This window comes from Python bivittatus, unplaced genomic scaffold, assembly GCF_059951505.1.
Source record: "Python bivittatus isolate LINGU-HERP-01145 unplaced genomic scaffold, Pbiv_v1 ctg000480_np1212, whole genome shotgun sequence".
NCBI lineage: Eukaryota > Metazoa > Chordata > Lepidosauria > Squamata > Pythonidae > Python > Python bivittatus.
The window spans coordinates 7366594-7383809 of NW_028277075.1; the positions used below are offsets into that span (position 1 = coordinate 7366594).

At 38.2% G+C, this 17216-nt stretch overlaps 1 protein-coding gene across 10 annotated transcripts in view; it reads right to left on the reverse strand.

Moving 5' to 3' along the window:
- Nucleotides 1-1239: 1239 nt before the first annotated feature.
- Nucleotides 1240-17216, reverse strand: part of LOC103060191 (neurexin-3-beta) — a 758042-nt gene continuing 742065 nt past the window's right edge. For 6 of the 10 annotated variants that reach the window (XM_088145263.1, XM_088145262.1, XM_025167867.2 and 3 more), the window contains one exon: nt 1240-4483. In XM_088145263.1, coding sequence (XP_088001389.1) covers nt 3558-4483 — 926 coding nt within the window. In that variant the 3' untranslated portion in view covers nt 1240-3557. The remainder of the gene's footprint in view (nt 4484-17216) is intronic. The other 4 variants (XM_088145267.1, XM_088145265.1, XM_088145266.1 and 1 more) reach the window with 2 other exon arrangements.

A 17216-nucleotide genomic window follows, 5' to 3' on the forward strand; every position in this document is an offset into this window, starting at 1 on the left:
GTGTGCTAACATCATTTTCAGAACCCTCATATGGGTAATATATACAGTATATTTTCTTTAACTCAATGTGAAGCTTTCCTATTTGCCTTCAGTGCTAGGTGAAGACTTCATTGTCCTTTAAGGCTTTTAAAGCCTCCATTGTTTTAATCCCTTGAACATGTTTCTTTTTGGGGGGATGGATACCTTGCATCAATATTACTTCATGTGTTCTTGTATTTTACCAATCTGGTCTTTATACTGTTTTTATTGTGCTGGCTTTGCTTTTTTTTTTTTCTTTCCCCCTTCAGGTTTTATACTGACGTTTGAAATGCTTACATATTTTTGTCTGTGGAAATTTTTAATGATGCTTAGGGAACTGGCTTGATAGACAGCTTGCAAATCCAAACAACTGATAAATGAGCAAATTAACATTGCCCTCATGGTTTTTGATTATATTTATTTCTTTATCATATTTATATAGCAGCCAATCTCACACAAAGTGCTTATATAGTACTAAATATGGGGTTTCTGCTATGAGAACCATATATTGTTCATAAACCCAAGAATATGAGCAAAAGTGTGATGCATCAGTTTAGAGTATAGAGTTTAGAAAGGAGAGAATAGGATTGAAATTCATTAGCCCAGGAAACTCATTGACTCATTTACTCCAAGGTTTGTTGTGAGGTTAAAATGTGACAATCCTGCATCTGTTTTTCTAAGCTCCCTTGCAAAACAAACTTGTTAAATTAGCTGAAGTGTTCTTATAACAAAATCTCTTAAGAAAAAGGAAAACCCCTTATCTCTTTGGACAGAAAGTCACAGCAACAACAAGGGCTTTGGGAAGAACATTTTATTGCTAAGCATATTCTTGAACAAAAAGGCAATTATGAAAAGAAAAGAACTGGGGAAAAAGGAAAGGATGGAGAGAAGAAAGGAAACAAAAGCGAGAGATAACGGCACAATAACGTTAACAAAAATCTTCACAGTTCTGTTCAGAAAATAATAGTGAAATGGGAGAAGCTTCCAGACAGAAATGCATATGTTCCCCAAAATCTGTCCCAAACAAACAGATAGAAGAAAAGAAAAGTGGGTTTCCTAAAGAAAAAGAAAAAGAAAAAAAGAAAAAGAAAAAAGCAGAAAATCATTTCACAAGACTCCAAGAACAGCAGCAATCTTTTACAGACATCAAGATATAATCAACTCTATATATGTTTGGCCAGGTAGGCTGTTGAAAATCGTGCTTTCATATCTTTTTAAAACCTGTCTTTCTTTCTTTCTTTCTTTCTTTCTTTCTTTCTTTCTTTCTTTCTTTCTTTCTTTCTTTCTTTCTTTCTTTCTTTCTTTCTCTGTTGTAGTGTAAAAAAATAATTGAAAATTAAACCAAAGAAAACAAAACAAACCTCACACACACCAAAAAGATTTGTTAGCCAGGTAAGCCTCTTCTCAAAGCATATGAGAAGACTGCCTTCTTTTTATTGTTCCCATGTGCATGTGTGCATTAGATAACACGTCTTCAAAGATTCATGCGACTTATAAACACCAGCAAGAGTAGATTTCTAAACCTAAACAGCTGATTAGATTTCATCTGTACACAGGAAAATTGTACATTTTTTGTTTGCCAGAGTCCTCTAAGTTGTGTGTTTTCCCTGTTTCTATCAATCTGTCTTTCTTGTTTGCTTTCTTTATTATTATATTGTTATTTTTGCACATGATATTTGTGGCCAGAAAACACCAGTTGGTCATTTTTACTGTACAGTAAGTTGCTCTTTTTAAAAAAATAATGGAAGAGTTTAAAAAAAGAGAGACAATCAAACAAAATTAAGTACACTGAATATAATCAACAACCCAATGAAATCTCAGAGCATTATATGTACATCAGGGTACCCATCTAGAAATTACACCAGCCAAAAAAAGAATTGTAGTAAAATATGTAAACAAAATTTTTTTTGTCTGAAAATGGTTGTTGTTGTTGTTGTTTTTTTGACACAGGTAACTGTGACAAGGTTAAAATGCACACTCTCTTCACATTTTTTAAAATTTAGATTTTTGCTGTTTTGTAAAAACATTTTTTCTTTACAACAGTCTCATTTCATATTAAGATTTTAACAGCATTTCTGTTCCAGTCGTCCCATCAAACATACCATGATAAATATATCTGTGTCTGTATATATATATATTTATATTTATATTTATTTATTTATATATATTATACTATTAATAAGCTCCTTTTTTTCTGTGTGTCATAAGGACTTTTTAAATTTATCTTCTTTCATATAAAAGTGAAGGGAAAGGGAGAATAGGGCAAATGGAAGGACAGCAAATCAGAAATGTCAATCTACAAAATTAAATTGTCACATATGAAACATACCGTCATGATTTTGTTTTTTTTAAAAAAACACCCCTATTTTGTAATCCTCCATAACATTTTTTTACTTGTCTGACATATGGTTTTGTCACAAGACAAACTCTATAATCTTTCTAAAGACTTTATTCAGTTGATTACTACTCCTTGCATTCACTCAGTGTCATCAGCCAAGGAACCAGACAATGGCTCCTTTATTTTTGCTTGGATTATTCAATTCAGAATAACTATTTTGGTTTGATTTTGAAATTCTTTTTCTTTTTCCCCATAGTTGAGCAAATGGTAGTCAGACATGGCTAGGGGCTCCCAGTCAAAGAAGAAACTGTTATCCTCTTATGACTATGCTTTCAAATATTAGAGCCAGTATCTGGGGCTGTTCAATTTTCCATGACCATCATTTTCAGCATGATCACCATCACTGCCCTTTCCTCACCTTTGTTTTTTATGTTAACAACTTACTGCAGACAACAGATTCAAGAGACAACACAACCTGATATGTAGAGCAAACACTGTGGATAGAACTTGAGTTCATATATGGCAACAGTCTTTATTTATGATATTTTTTTCCCCAAGATTTCTTCTTGACTTATGTCCTGGCTCATTCTCCCAAAACCTCTCACAGAAAATGAAAAAAACTCAGACAAAAAATATAATGAAAACCCCAAACCATTTATTATTATTATTATTATTATTTCTTTCCCCCTCACATCTTGAAAAATGATACTCGGGCTGGACATGGCCAGATCAGTTGTTCTGTTTTGTTTCTAACATTTCCACTTTTTTTCTTTTTCTATTTTTTGTTATTTTTTAAAATAATAAACTGGAAAAAAAATAGCGTACAGTCAAAGATTGTGAACATCATTAAAGACTCACTTGGAGATACGAAACAAGTAAGCCATGAAGTCTTCTGCCCTTGCAGAACAGTTCAGCTGAGGAGGAGCTCGAAAGGCTTTTAAGTCTGCCAACATGGATATGCTGGGGAGGCCTTTTTCTGAACACGACGTGTGCTTTATAATACAGGAGGGCAGAGTTTGGGGACTCCAAGCAGTGACTGAAAACTTAGCAGTCAACGACTGAAATGTTTATGCTCGACATTGGTCTCAAACCACAAAGGGTCGCTCCCAATCTCGTTGGCTGCAACAGTTTTGGTTCAGTTATAGCTCATTCAATATTTATATATTTATATATAAATATGTATTTTTTTGTTTGTTTGTTTTTACACATAATATTCTTTGTCCTTGTTTTTCTGTTTCTTGTGGCCGCTCTTTGAACTCTGCTGCTTCTCCTTCATGAGCGTGCCATTGCTCTGGGCTGAGTTGCTGATGTAGTTCCGCGTCTCGTCCACCTGATAGGACCCTTCGTCCCTGTTCCTGTACTTGTACATGGCATACAGGAGGATCAGGATGCAGAGGGCAGCAGCAGCCACAATGCCGACGACCATTCCCGTTGTGCTGCTCGACTCACGGACCACCTCTGAGGCCCCCGGAACCCGTCTGATTCCTGGCTCCGTGGGGTTTGCTGTGGGCACATTACGGAACATGGGGGAAGTTATTAGCGGGCTCTTCAGTTTTGTGCTGTCTAGCTCATAGGCAGTGGGCAACGGAAGCAAGACTATATCAGGCTGGGGTTTGAGGTCACGGTTATTCATGTTGCCAGCTGGCAATTTGGGCACCATCCCAGTCGAGGACGAAGCTGTGGAGCGGATCAGCTCAGGGGACAAAGCTGTGATAGTAGTCCTACCAGTTTCGGAGACTTTGTTAGGTCTAAAGTCCTTGGCTTCCCACTTGGGTGCGTGTGCTTTGTAGCCACCTTCGAAGATTGAAGTGGAAAGACTTTTATCTGTTACCAAGGAGAAGGTGGTGTAAAAATCTTCATCATCAGTAGGGGGTAGGTTAGAGTCAAAAGTTTCCCCTGAGCCATACCCAGATATCACCAAGCCATCATCATCACAACCATCGCTGCCTTGGTCCGACAAGCAAGGTAACCCCGCCTCAGAGGTCATGGACAGGGAATCTTTGGTGGTCTCAATAATGGTGAGGAGGGGACGGAAGGTAGTGGGGAGTGTAATGAAAGGTGCACGAGTAGTAATAGGAAGGGTATCTAAAGGGTCTTCTACAAGAAGAGGGATAACTAATTCACCTCCTGGACAGAAGAAGAGAAAAAAAAGGAAAAGGTTAGTTCATCTCAAATGCAATGTAGGATGTGATGTTCAGTTCACCTGTCTCAAAGGCTGAGTGTGTAAAGCTGTATATGTATGTGGGCAGTTGCACCAAGCCAGCAGGTTTTAACCTGTTAACTTTCTCAGTGGGGCTCTACATTTTTGTACCCACCCCATTTAGATGTAGGATACATTAAATCCATCCTCTTTCAACTTTTCAGAGACAGGCCATGTGTGATTTGGTTGTCGAAGATACTCTCAGAGCAACTTTCAGAATTCCAACATTATATATTTCTTCTGTTCATTGTAAAATTTAAAGGCTTTTCAGTAAATGCATGTTTCATTGTAATGTCTACTTAGTTAGAAATATATTCACTCTTTTCTTTTAATTCACAGTATTTCAAAGATCTTGAAAGTAAAATCTCCCTCTAGTCATGTTAACTTCTTGGAGGCTTCACAGACATATCTATGCAATTTATTGGCAGCATTACAGAAGTAACTTGATATTGCCCTATTTTGGGATATGTTTTGATTTTCTTGCCTAGCCAACAGCCTTTGGAGTCCCCAAAGATCCCAAAGATCCCAATCTAAATACTAACTGAGACTTGTTAACTTCCAAGCTCAACAAAACTTCTGAAATGTCCATTTGCATCTCCTAAGAACCTGGAAAGTTGCATCCATTTACAGATGCCCGATTTAGCCAAATGGCAATTCTCCTACCATCACTATTACCACTTTCATAATCATGGCTGCCTATAATCTGTTGGCTATGTCAGACACTGAAATAAATAAATGGTGTCATGGAATTGCATTGGTATGCCAGGCATGGTCTTGAATCCAAGAAAGTGTCTGCTGTCAACCATCAGGATGAGAGGATGAGTAGTGTCAAAGTAGCACTGAATCCCAGGATACGTTTGGTAATAGAGGAAATATTTCTGGGCCCTAATCATGCCATCCAAATAAAGAATGGACTTTCAAAATAATTTAGGCACTGGAATTAAAAAAGAAAAAAAGGTAGCAGAAAACAAATGCAGATAACTTTATCCTTCAGAGGGTAGAGGAAGGCACAAGATCACCTGTTGTTCAGTTGATACTAATCAACTGAAGACTTAGTCTCGAAAGTAGAAATAGAAGACGCATTTGAGGAAAATAGTCTTGTTTTGCTAGAATTCTTGATTTTAAGGGAAAATTATTTATTTAATCTGTATACATAGTGCCAGTTTCAACTGACTGTTAACACCTTACAACCAAAACATAAAATCAATAGAATAAAAGCAACAAAATAATGCTATAATTATAAAAATCACAGGAAATCAGTTCAGTGTGGTTGAACACATTTTAGTAGATTTTAATAAACTCAGAGCAATGATGGATAAAATTCCATCACAGAAAAGCTCAAGATAGATGGGAGCTTCTCAGAAAGGCAAATATTAAAAGCACAACTGCAAATAATTCCAAGAGGAAAAATAATGAAAAACAGCAGAAGAAGCCAATGTGGCTGCACAAAAAGCTCAATGGGGGGTTGAAAGTGAAAAAGGAGGAGAGAGAGACAGGTCACCAAGGAGAAGTGCATATAGGTGGTCCAAAATTGTAGAGATGGTGTAAGAAGGGCTAAAGTTCTGAATCTGCTGAGGTTAGTGAAGTAAACCAATAATAGAACAAGAAAAAGTTTCTCCTGGTATATTTAAAATAAGTGGAAGTGAAGAAAAGTGTAATAGCTCTTGTTGCTAACAGGTAACAAAGAAAAGGTGGAACTACTGAACTTCTTGTTTAAGAAAAGAATATGTGTGCCACCAGGAAATTGTTAAAAGAAGGATAAAGAGGCAGGACCGATACTTGAGAGAGACAGAAATATCATCAGGGATACCTACGTACTTCAAATGAATTTAAATCTCCAGGATGAACTGCATCCTAGGGAACTAAAGGAACTCAGTTGTCTGACCACACTTTTATGAGATAGGTTGAGAAATTCTGGAAAATGGATTTAAGCCAGATGGGCAAAAAAGGGAAAAAGGGATCCAGGGAATGATAAAAATACCTGGAAAGATTCTAGTGTTGGTCATAAAGTGACTGATCTGTCAGAACCTTAAAATAATGCTGTGATTACCAGATGTCAACTTGGATTTGTCAAGGCCTATACCAATCTTTTTTAAAAAAATTCATTGGTAGATTATAGAAATGCTTTAGATGCATGAAACCTTGATTTCAGCAAAGGCTTTGACCAAGTACCCCATGATATTCTAAGCATATTAAATGTGGTCTGGATAGCATGACAATCAAGCGGATATATAGCTGTCCTGAACATTGTGAGCAAAGTTGTCATCAATCATTGGTTCCTCACCAAACTTAAGTGAGACAATAAATAGTGTGTCCCAAGACTCTGATCTGGGATTTGAAAATGTTCAACATATTTTTGAATTAATTAGATGAAGAGATGGAGGGAATGCTTACAAAATCTGCAGGTGGCACCAAATTGATGGGATGCCTAATACACAATAACACATCGATCAAATTGAAAATGATCCTGTGCTACAGAAAAATTAAAATTTAAAAGAGGCAAATGCAATATGTAATATGCATGGATGCCTGATTTCTTCAATTAGGAAACAGAAATCAATTGCATAATGTAGAATGAGGGGCATCTTCCCATCATCTTCCAATGTGCTAAGCAGCAGCCTGTTGTCCATAGTGTAAGGCATCCATTTCACATAAAGACCCACTGGCAAAATGACTAAATCTCTCTCTCTCTCTCTCTCTCTCTCAGTGGAGGAGGTCAAATCATACAGCTCAACATATTGCCTGTACAAGGGAACCTTAATTTAGAGTACTTGTAACCAATACACATCAGAACCCCAATGTAGTATCATCAATAACATTCAGTTGAAACAAATGTATGTTAAGTTATTCTCAATTAACTCCACTGGTTCAAAGGGACTAAGTCCTCCATAATGTTAATTGGTTGGGTGTGCAGTGATGACATGATTTACATAATATTGTTCTTCTTTGGGATGGATAGAAATATACCCAATAAGTCACTCAGTAAATAACTACACCCTCCTGGTTCAAAATATTTAAGTCTAACTCGAAACAGTCCATAAAGCAGATTCAAATGGAATTGTTTCCAGAAGAGAAAGCAATAATGCAGAATATTATATTGCTGAAAATAAGTAATCATAGGCACAAAAGCTATTTTGGAACTGTTGGAATAGTTCCTAGCAGTGGAGGTCCTTGTTGATTTCTTCCTGTACTAAGCAATTATTTTATTTAATCTCTGCTGTTGTTTGGACCTACTATTATCTCCTTTTGATTTTTATTGCTGTCCAAATATTTAGTTTAATATTAAGAATGGTTTCTCAGTTTATAAGAAAGTAGTTCCCTTAATTTGAGCTTCACTTCTGGTGACTTCATGGATCTGTCCATCTAGTTTTCTCATATTCTGTAGCACTACAAAAGGGGTTTGCCATTGCCTTCTGGAATGTTTTTCAACTTTCCAGTCTAGCCTACTGCCCTGGAAGTATCCCATCCCATGTACTAATCAATCCTGGCCCTGCTTAGCTTCCAAGACCAGAAAAAGTCAACTTGGTGCTATCACCTGTTTACACCTTCAGATTTATATCGAGGCTTTTTTTTTTAAGGTTAACATGGAATCAAGCAATGTTTTGACTGGTGAATGCAAGTTCCCGAGCATCGTTCAAGGTCTGTTGAGAATGCAATTTAGCCAGCGTTATATAATGGCATTCATCTGTCGCATTATTATGCCATCTGTGACTTAGGATTGAAGTCGTAAGTTTGTCAGTTCTTAATTGCCTGTCTAAAGCATCTGAAGTGCCTTTGTTATGAAACTTTCTGATTTTTATAAAGAATTTAGTGCACAGCTGAAGTGCCATCTACCCAAGGCTGGTGAGAAAGACAACTATCTTTTTTTAGACTGAGGATAGAATATGGAAATCTTAGCTATTTTGCAGTTACTTTCATTTTGGTTTGTTATATTATTAATAGTTTATTTTTCTTTTACCTTGACATTAATGCTTATAGTCAGAGAATTAGCCTGGCAGGGTATAGAGGGATCAATTTCATAATAATTCAGGGTGGAGTGGTGGGGAGATAGTTGCACTTATCTATAGAAACAACTTTGAAAAGTAATTCTACAATGTTTGGTAGGCTCATAGCAGCAAAGGAAGCAGCAAGTAAAGGCTGGGGAACTGTAATGGGCTGTGAGAATAACCTTGGAAGACAGGAAGAAGAGCCACAGCCTAGACAATGGTCTGATAAAGTCCAAAGGAGGGAAGGGGGTAGAGAAAGCATCTCAGAATGGATCCTCCCTAGTTCTCTGGAAAGTAAAGGCAGGGGAGGGGGAAGTCCTTTCAGACTTGCAAGATTCTGTTACTGAAACCTTATAATAAAGGTAGCATTATTACTCATGGTTTTGGTTTCCTGTATGGAGTACCTCAAAGGCTGACAGGAACTCAGCACAAGGAAACCAAGAGCAAATTGATGCTAGGATAAATTAAATTGAACATGTTGAAGTTTGGGTGGAGGATCCAAAAGAAATCTGTCTATAGATGCTTATCCTAATTCCTTTTTTGAATGCAGGTCCTTGTATTGTATGGAGGGGCATGTGATTTTTAAGTGCTCAGTTAGGAAGTGGAATGCTCAGAGCATGCAGGAATGCCAAATGTATCAGTTTGCCTACTGGCCTCAGAAATATTGTCAATATGTTTTTGTGTACTTCATGTGACACTATATTAAGAAAAACATTAGTCTTACTCATCTGTACTGACCAATCTACTATGCTCAGTTCTTGTTATTCTGTCATTATTCTGGCAATTGCTTCATTATTCAGAATACAAATTCCAAAACTCAAAGGAATAGGCAGAAGTTCTAAAGATAGCCTACATGAATCTTGAGTAGATGAATCAAGCTACTAATTAAGAATTGTTAGATTAAAAAAGAAAAAAAACCAACAGATCATGCAGTAGTTGAAATAACTGGCTATTCTTTAGGTCAACTGTAAAAGGTTTGTTGGAACACCTTTCTTCATTAGGCTAACAAGAGAATAAAAAGGCATAGAATCAGGCAAGAATCCTAAATAGAATGGAATGCTTCTAGAGGAGCATTCTAGAAGACTCCTCTTCAGCTGAAGTATATACATCTATCCTTGAGTTGGTGGGAAGCTATAATGACCTCAAATTTGCTATCCCCATTGCTAATCCCTATCCATGCCCATCAGCTGACTTACCTCTGAGGTAATTGATGGCTAAGCCTAACAAATTTTATATACCTCAAGGCTGTCCTTGGACAGCATCATAACAAGCAGTTAAAAACTACTTTAACCCTGGTATAAATAAGGATGCCTTAAGCCTGTCTCACTCATGATTGGTAAGAGATGAAGCAATGGCATGAGGACACAATAGAGAAAGCATATTGCCAGGGCATGTTGGCACTGTGGTTAGGTATAAGTGGGGACAAGCCCTGTCTCTGTCCCATATTTTGTTTGTTTAAACTTCTAGACATTATTCTACCTAGACATTGTTCTACCTAATAAACTTAGATCTGGCTTCCTCCTTTTCCCTACATAGTTTTTGCTTCCCGCAGAAGGCCACACACATTTATTGAAGTGATTTGTGCTGACAATAAAGTGCGGTGGGATGAAAGAGAATACAGCAGTTATAATGACTTCTGTTGCATTAGTGATGCCAAATCACCTTCTGTTTGTCCAGATAAAAATGAAACAGATACAATGAAGAAGCCATTCTGAGAGGATTGAGGTGTGCCTGGTGACAAATGGTATCTCTAGAAATGCAAACATCCAAGAGCTCCTGTGAAAATTGCTTCTCTATTTCTTTTTGGAACCAATACTCCATATTTCTTAAAGTTAGCATTTTAAAATCTGGGGCATACATACTTGTTTAATAGAGTTGGGCTTTCCTTTAAATTAGCAATATCACTGGGAAAATAAAAGGTCTATTTTAGCTTTGAAGGCTACCCTCTATTTTGCTTTATGAGTGTATTTATAGATATATAATTCATACTTCTGGAGCTGATCTCCAGTAAGGGTCTTTTTGACACTGGAAAAGATGGAGTGTTGAAAATTTAATAAGAGTGTTTTTGACTGAATAGAGGTTGTGGGCAGATGAGGAATGCATAGGGCACCAAGTGACCAATGTTAGATTAGGAGGAGAAAATAATGGAGGGATAATTAGAGAAGCTGAATCCTCTTATTTTTCACTTTTCTGAGCAAGACAGTCTCACTGACTAGTCAGGAGGAAGAGACAATGACAACTGTAATAATAAGGTCTCCTATAAAGCATGATGATAAATATATACAGGGACACATAACATTCCTTCTGTCCTTCTAGATGAAGCAGAAAAACTTAAATGTCAGCTAAAGTAAATCTGCAATTATTTGGATTTGAACTCTAAAGATTCTCATTTGCACAAGTTTACTTCTTTTCACTATAATTCAAATAAACTTTTAGGAGAAAAAGATTCTGCCTTTGGAAAAAAATGCTATAAACACTATTTTCCTTTTTAAAAAGAGAAAAACATGAAAGTTTGTACTTGCATTCTTTTCCCTCATCCTCTCTTCAGGAAAAAAGAAAAAGGACATTGCATTTTTAAAATCTTCCGAGGGTTTTCTTCCTTGTCGGCTCTTTGTGCACTAAGAGGATAAAATATTCCACCTTTTGCTGCTAGAAACCTGATGCTGATAAGACACTGCATTAGCAGTTAAGTATTTTTAATATTCCCTTATCTCTTTCCAAGCTCAATTAATTAAAGCTGACAACCTATACCACAAGGAATGGGCTTCTTTGTTCCAATGTGGAAAGCCTCACCTGACTGCATGACAGTTAGAGAAATCCATTGATGATCTTTCATGAAGAAAGTTGCCACCATATAAACTCTACATATTCACAGAGATTGCAAAAGTGTTGAATTAAAGGTCTAGTTTACAAAGGGACCTCTCTAAAGAGCTGCTGAAAATATGAAACTGGAAGCAAAGTTAGTAATTCAGTTGACTTCATATGCCCTTCTTCAGACTTTTTCACTTAAAATCTGTAGCCAACAAAAAAGAAGACATTTATGTAGCATTACTGAGGGACTTCGTATGCTCACAGTTTATGGATGTGCCAATTTATTTCTGTAGAGATTTCAATTTTCCTGCTACATGGTCTCATATGTCCTTCCTCTCAAGAACTGTAGTTCCACAAGTTGCTGGATGTGAGACCCTGTTCCTGAGGATGGGATCAGTTGGGAGTTTTGCTTCTGTACCAGCCTCCCTGCTACTTAGCAACCTCCCTGCATAAGCTGCTGGAGGCCATCTCGTGGTTGGCAGAGGAGTTCCCCAGGCTTATGGTCTTGGGGGACTTTAATCTGCCATCCCTAGGGTTGGCCTCGGAGGCAGCTCGGGAGTTCATGGCAACCATGGTGGCCATGGGCCTATCCCAGGTCATCCACGGCCTGACCTGGGACACTGGACACACTCCAGACATGGTGTTCTTGTCGGAGCAATGGCAATGTGATCTCGTGGGGGATTTGGTACTATCTCCTTATCATGGTCAGACCATTCCCTGGTGGCCTTGAGATTCTCCTATGCTGCCCCCCTCCACAAGGAAGCGGGACCTATTTGAATGGCCCACCCCCAGTGATTGATGGACCTGCAAGGGTTCCAAAGGGAGCTGGGAGTTGTTCCTTAGGCCTTGCTGCACAGTCCAGCAGAGGCCCTGACTGCAGCCTGGAATAAGGAGGCAGCTGGGACCTTGGACAGGATCACACCTATGCGTCTTCTCTTGGTCCATCAGCCCTGGCACTCTCCAAGATTTATGGAGGAGTTAAGGGTGCTGAAAAGGGCCAAGAGACATCTAGAACACCGCTAGTGGAAAACTAAGGACGAGTCTGACTGAACACGGGTTAGAGCCGCTATTAAGGTGTACCGGGGAGTGGACTTACCTGGTTATCTGGGAATGGTTTGATCCTGTTGGACCGGAGGAAGTGGACAGGGTCCTCAGGGCTGCTAGTGAGGCTACCTGTGCATTAGATCCTTGTCCGTCCTGGCTGGTTAAAGCCACCAAGGAGGTGATATTGGGTTGGGTACCAGTGGTGGTCAATTCATCCTTGCAGGAGGGGGTGTTCCTGACATCTTTTAAAGAGGCCTGATCCACCCCCTCCTCAAGAAACCATTGCTGGATCCCACCCTTTTGGACAATTTTTGTCCAGCTTCCCACCTTCCCTTTTTAGGTAAGGTTGTGGAAAAAGTGGTTGCATAACAGCTTCAGAGGATCTTGGAAGAAATGGATTATCTGGACCCCTTTCAGTCAGGTTTCAGGCCCAGTTATGGGACAGAAACAGCATTGGTCGCACCTTTAGATGATCTTTGGCGAGAGTGGGATGGGGGGTAGTGCATCCATCCTTGCTGTTCTTGACCTCTTGGCAGCTTTCAATACTATTAACCATGGTATCCTTTTTGGGTCGGCTGTGGAAGTTGGAGCTGGGTGGCACAGTTTTGTGCTGGTTCAGCTCTTTCCTCCAAGCCAATACCAATCAGTGCTAATAGGGAGTGAGAGGTCCAGCCCATAGCCCCTACTTTATGGGGTGCCTCAGTGTTCAGTGTTCTTGCCGCTCCTATTTAACATCTACATGAAACTGATGGGTGAGATAATCCGGCACCATGAGATGAGGTATCATCAGTATGCTGATGATACTCAATTATATAAGTCCATCCCAAGTGACCTAAGTGATTCTGTGTCTATCCTTTTGCAGTGCCTAGAGGCTGTAGGGGCATGGATGGGGGACAACAGGCTTCAACCGAACTCTGGTAAGATGGAGCAGCTGTGGGTGCAGGGAGCCTCAAGATCTAGGAGCTTATTGTCTTTGATTCTGGGCGGGGTTGCACTACCCTAACAGACCCGGTGCATAATCTGGGGGTCTTCCTATACTCACAACTCCTGTTCAAAGAGCAGGTGGCAGTCGTAGCTAGGAGGGCCTTCATGCAACTTTGTGTTGTGCATCAGTTACACCCCTTCCTGGATCAGGAGGCCCTCCATGTGGTCACTCATGCCCTGATCACCTCCCGTTTGGATTACTGCAATGCGCTCTACATGGGGCTACCCTTGAAGAGTATTCGGAAGCTACAGGTGGTGCAAAATGCAGTGGCACAGATAGCTTTGAATGCCCCTAGGATGGCACATATAACACCTCTGTTACGCGAGCTGCATTGGTTGCCAGTTTGCTTCCGGGTCCAATTCAAGGTGTTGGTTATTACCTTTAAAGACCTTCATGGCACAGGACCAGGTTATCTGAGGAGCTGTCTTGCCCCTGTTATATCTGCTCACCCACTCAGTCCAGCAGAAGGGGCATGTTGTGGACCCCATCAGTCAAGGAATTACAGCTGGCAGGGTCTAGGAAGATGGCCTTTTCTGCCATGACCCCCGCCCTGTGGAACACCTTGCCACTTAAGGTGCGGGCTGCCCCACTATCCTGGCTTTCAGAAAAGGTGTAAAAACATGGCTATGCCAGATGGCCTGGGGGCCTGATGGGGGCTCGCAGTGCTGGAATTGGCTGGTGGGATGACTGATACTGCTCCCCCCATCATCTTGAATTGTATATTCAATACAATTTTTTTGTAGTTTTTAAATAGAATTGTTTTTAAATAAAATTGTTACTTGCTATTTTAATTGTGGATATTTATATTTTTATTGTTTTTATTGCCTTGGATTTTTAATTGTAAGCCGCCCAGAGTCACCCTCTGGGGGAGATGGGCAGCATATACATTTAATAATAAACAAATAAATAAAAGCTGTAATATAAAGTGGATGTGCATCTAAATGCAGAGTGAAATTGTAAATGCTCTCCCTTTGTTTTTAGCTGCATATATATTAAAATATGCAACTCTGAGAGAAGGTAGCGCAGACAAAATCAGATAACATTCATATCATCAGAACTACAAAACTGGATCCCAGCTGGAACAATTGTTTAGCATGAATCAGTTGAGAATAACTACTTGGGCAGTAGTAACAGTTCTTTACTCAAAGAGGCATCCCCAGATGCACTAGACTTTGAGGCAGTTTATGTTCTTTTACAGCAACAGTTATGTTTGTAGATTAGCTGACCCTAATACAGCAGGAGAAATAGAATGCGAGGCGAAGGAGCTTGAGAGAGACATTGGAATGGGTGTGGGCCACAGTGAAACATCACCTTCGAGTTCGTAGAATGCTCTCCCATGGCTGCTATGACTGGAACACTGTCCACAGAGCATTCAAGGCAGCAGGTTTTAGATGCCACTTAGCTGATTCTGCATGCTCTTGGGTGGTGGGTTTGGACAAGAAAGATTTTCCTTCATATTCCACCAACGCAACTATGTCAGACGTGTGTACTAGAGAGATTATACAAGCCTAAAAGCTAAATTGAAAAGGTAGCCTTTGATCTGTTCCGTTTTACCAAATACCATTTTCCTGAGATGTCATCATTTTGTTTCATTTTGTTCCATTTTCTTTATTCTTTCTTTCCATTCTTTTTTAAAGGTCTTTTTGTACAGTAGTTGCAGTTTAGTGAGCCAGGTGAATTCTATTTTTCACAGAATTAGCATTTATTCTTAGAGCTAGTCTTCCTTATTGTATCTGCCTGTATGCTATTCTTCAGATCCTTTTAAAACCTCTTCTGTTTTCACAGAAGGAACTTATGCCCCCCCCCTTTTTTTTCCTTTTCAGAAATCTAGGCAGAAAAGAAGAATGATTATAGCATAGGAAAGTGGACCAAGAATGCTTGGAAATGTTATACTTATCAAATATATTACAGTTCCATTTTATACCATCATCTTCTGCATCTTTGACTTTTCTGGAACTGAATACATCTCTAAAACATGATAAAAAGTGCACTTGAGAGTACCTTCTTGACCAAAAACGGAATGCAACAACTATATTTTAATTCACAAAAGCATATCTTTTGGGAGGCCAAATATAAGCAATTTCCTTTGTTCTTTTCTTAACAGTTATCCCAACATATAAGGAAGCAAGAGATGTTAGAAAAGAAGAAGAATACTTGGAAAGGAAAGTTCACAAATGGAAAAGTACAACTGATTGCGTTACCCAAAAGCCTAAGCATATAATCATCAACAGTATACATTGAATGCAGATCATAAAAGCCAATGCTAAAACACACATTTTGCAAAAATTAAGTATAGCTATGGAGCTGAAACCAATTATATACTGAAAAATAATGGAAAAATAAAATACACACAAAAATGAAAGAAATCTGAATGAAAAGTGACAAGAACAAGTCATCCACTGTATTTTTTTTAAAAAAGGGGGGGGGAACCCAAGGAAACTGAAACTGAAAATTGTTCAAGAAAAAAGCAAAAAAATGTGATTTGTAAAATATACATATATATATATAAAATATATATATATAAAACTGAAAAGACACATGAAATAGTCAGAAAAAAGCATCATACCACATTGATTTCATATCGTCAACTTACATCAACAAATTGCCCGCATGTTTTTTGGCATGAAAGAAAAATTTATAAAAGAAAGTTGTGTAAGAATGTTCTTGGATAAGCAGAATTGCCACATTTGAGAAACTTTTTTTTTATTTTGCTGTTGTTTTTTTCTTTTTTTTTAAAAAAAACTTTTTTTTGATCAAAATGTGTTATTTTCATTATTTTAAAGTATAATAATTATATACAACAAAGGGTGATACAGGGAGGCAACAACACATACATCCACACCACGTAACATGAAAAGAAAAAAAAAAATCCTGCACTGTAACAAATTGGAACATTTTTCCTACTGTTTTTTGTTTGTTCATTTATTTGTTTTTTCGGTGTTCTTGAAAATTGTCAGAATTTTCCTTTTTTAAAAAAAAAAAAGAATAGTCCTTGTGTTATGATTTAGTTTTAAAAACTATATAACTTTTTGTGACTGAATTTGTGTTGATTTTCACCTCAATAGATTGGAGGCAAATTTTCCCAGTCACTGCTCACATGTATCCAACATCAGTAGAACTTACACAAAAGCAGTGCTCAGTGGATCACATCCTCAGTGGGCTTGAGATTGACTCATTTACCCTTTCTTTCTTTCTTTCTTTCTTTCTTTCTTTCTTTCTTTCTTTCTTTCTTTCTTTCTTTCATTGGTTGGATATATTCATTTTTTTAAAGAAAACACTTTTATTTTCCCTAAAATTTGGAGTGAGAGTGTTTTAAGGAATGGATGACTGCACATAAAATCTGAAACAATGCTAAAGAAAGGGAGGTAGGAAAGTGAGGGGAGAGTCATGGGAAGAAAAGATGCCTCAGGAGAATGGAGTGGGGGTATACAATCTATGAGTGTACTACACAGATGAAGATGATGGGGGTGAATGTGTAAGTCAGTTGCCATGTCCATGTAAGTGCGGAACGAAGTGATCTAGCAGCATTAGAGCTTCTGGCTGTAAGGAAGGGATGGGCAATATACAAAAACAAATGAGCATATTCATGCCCATCAACAAAAAGAAAGAACAGAACTCTAACATTGACAATCTCACAAACCCTAAGCTGCAACTTCTTCAACATGCAAAATTTACTAAGAAATATAATAATAATAATAATAATAATAACAACAACTATAACAGTTTCATTAAAGTTCTCAAATTATAAGAACAATTCAAACATTTCCCTACTTAAAAAGCAGTAAAATATACAAATTAAATATAATCATCAGATTAAAAAAGAAAATAAGAAAA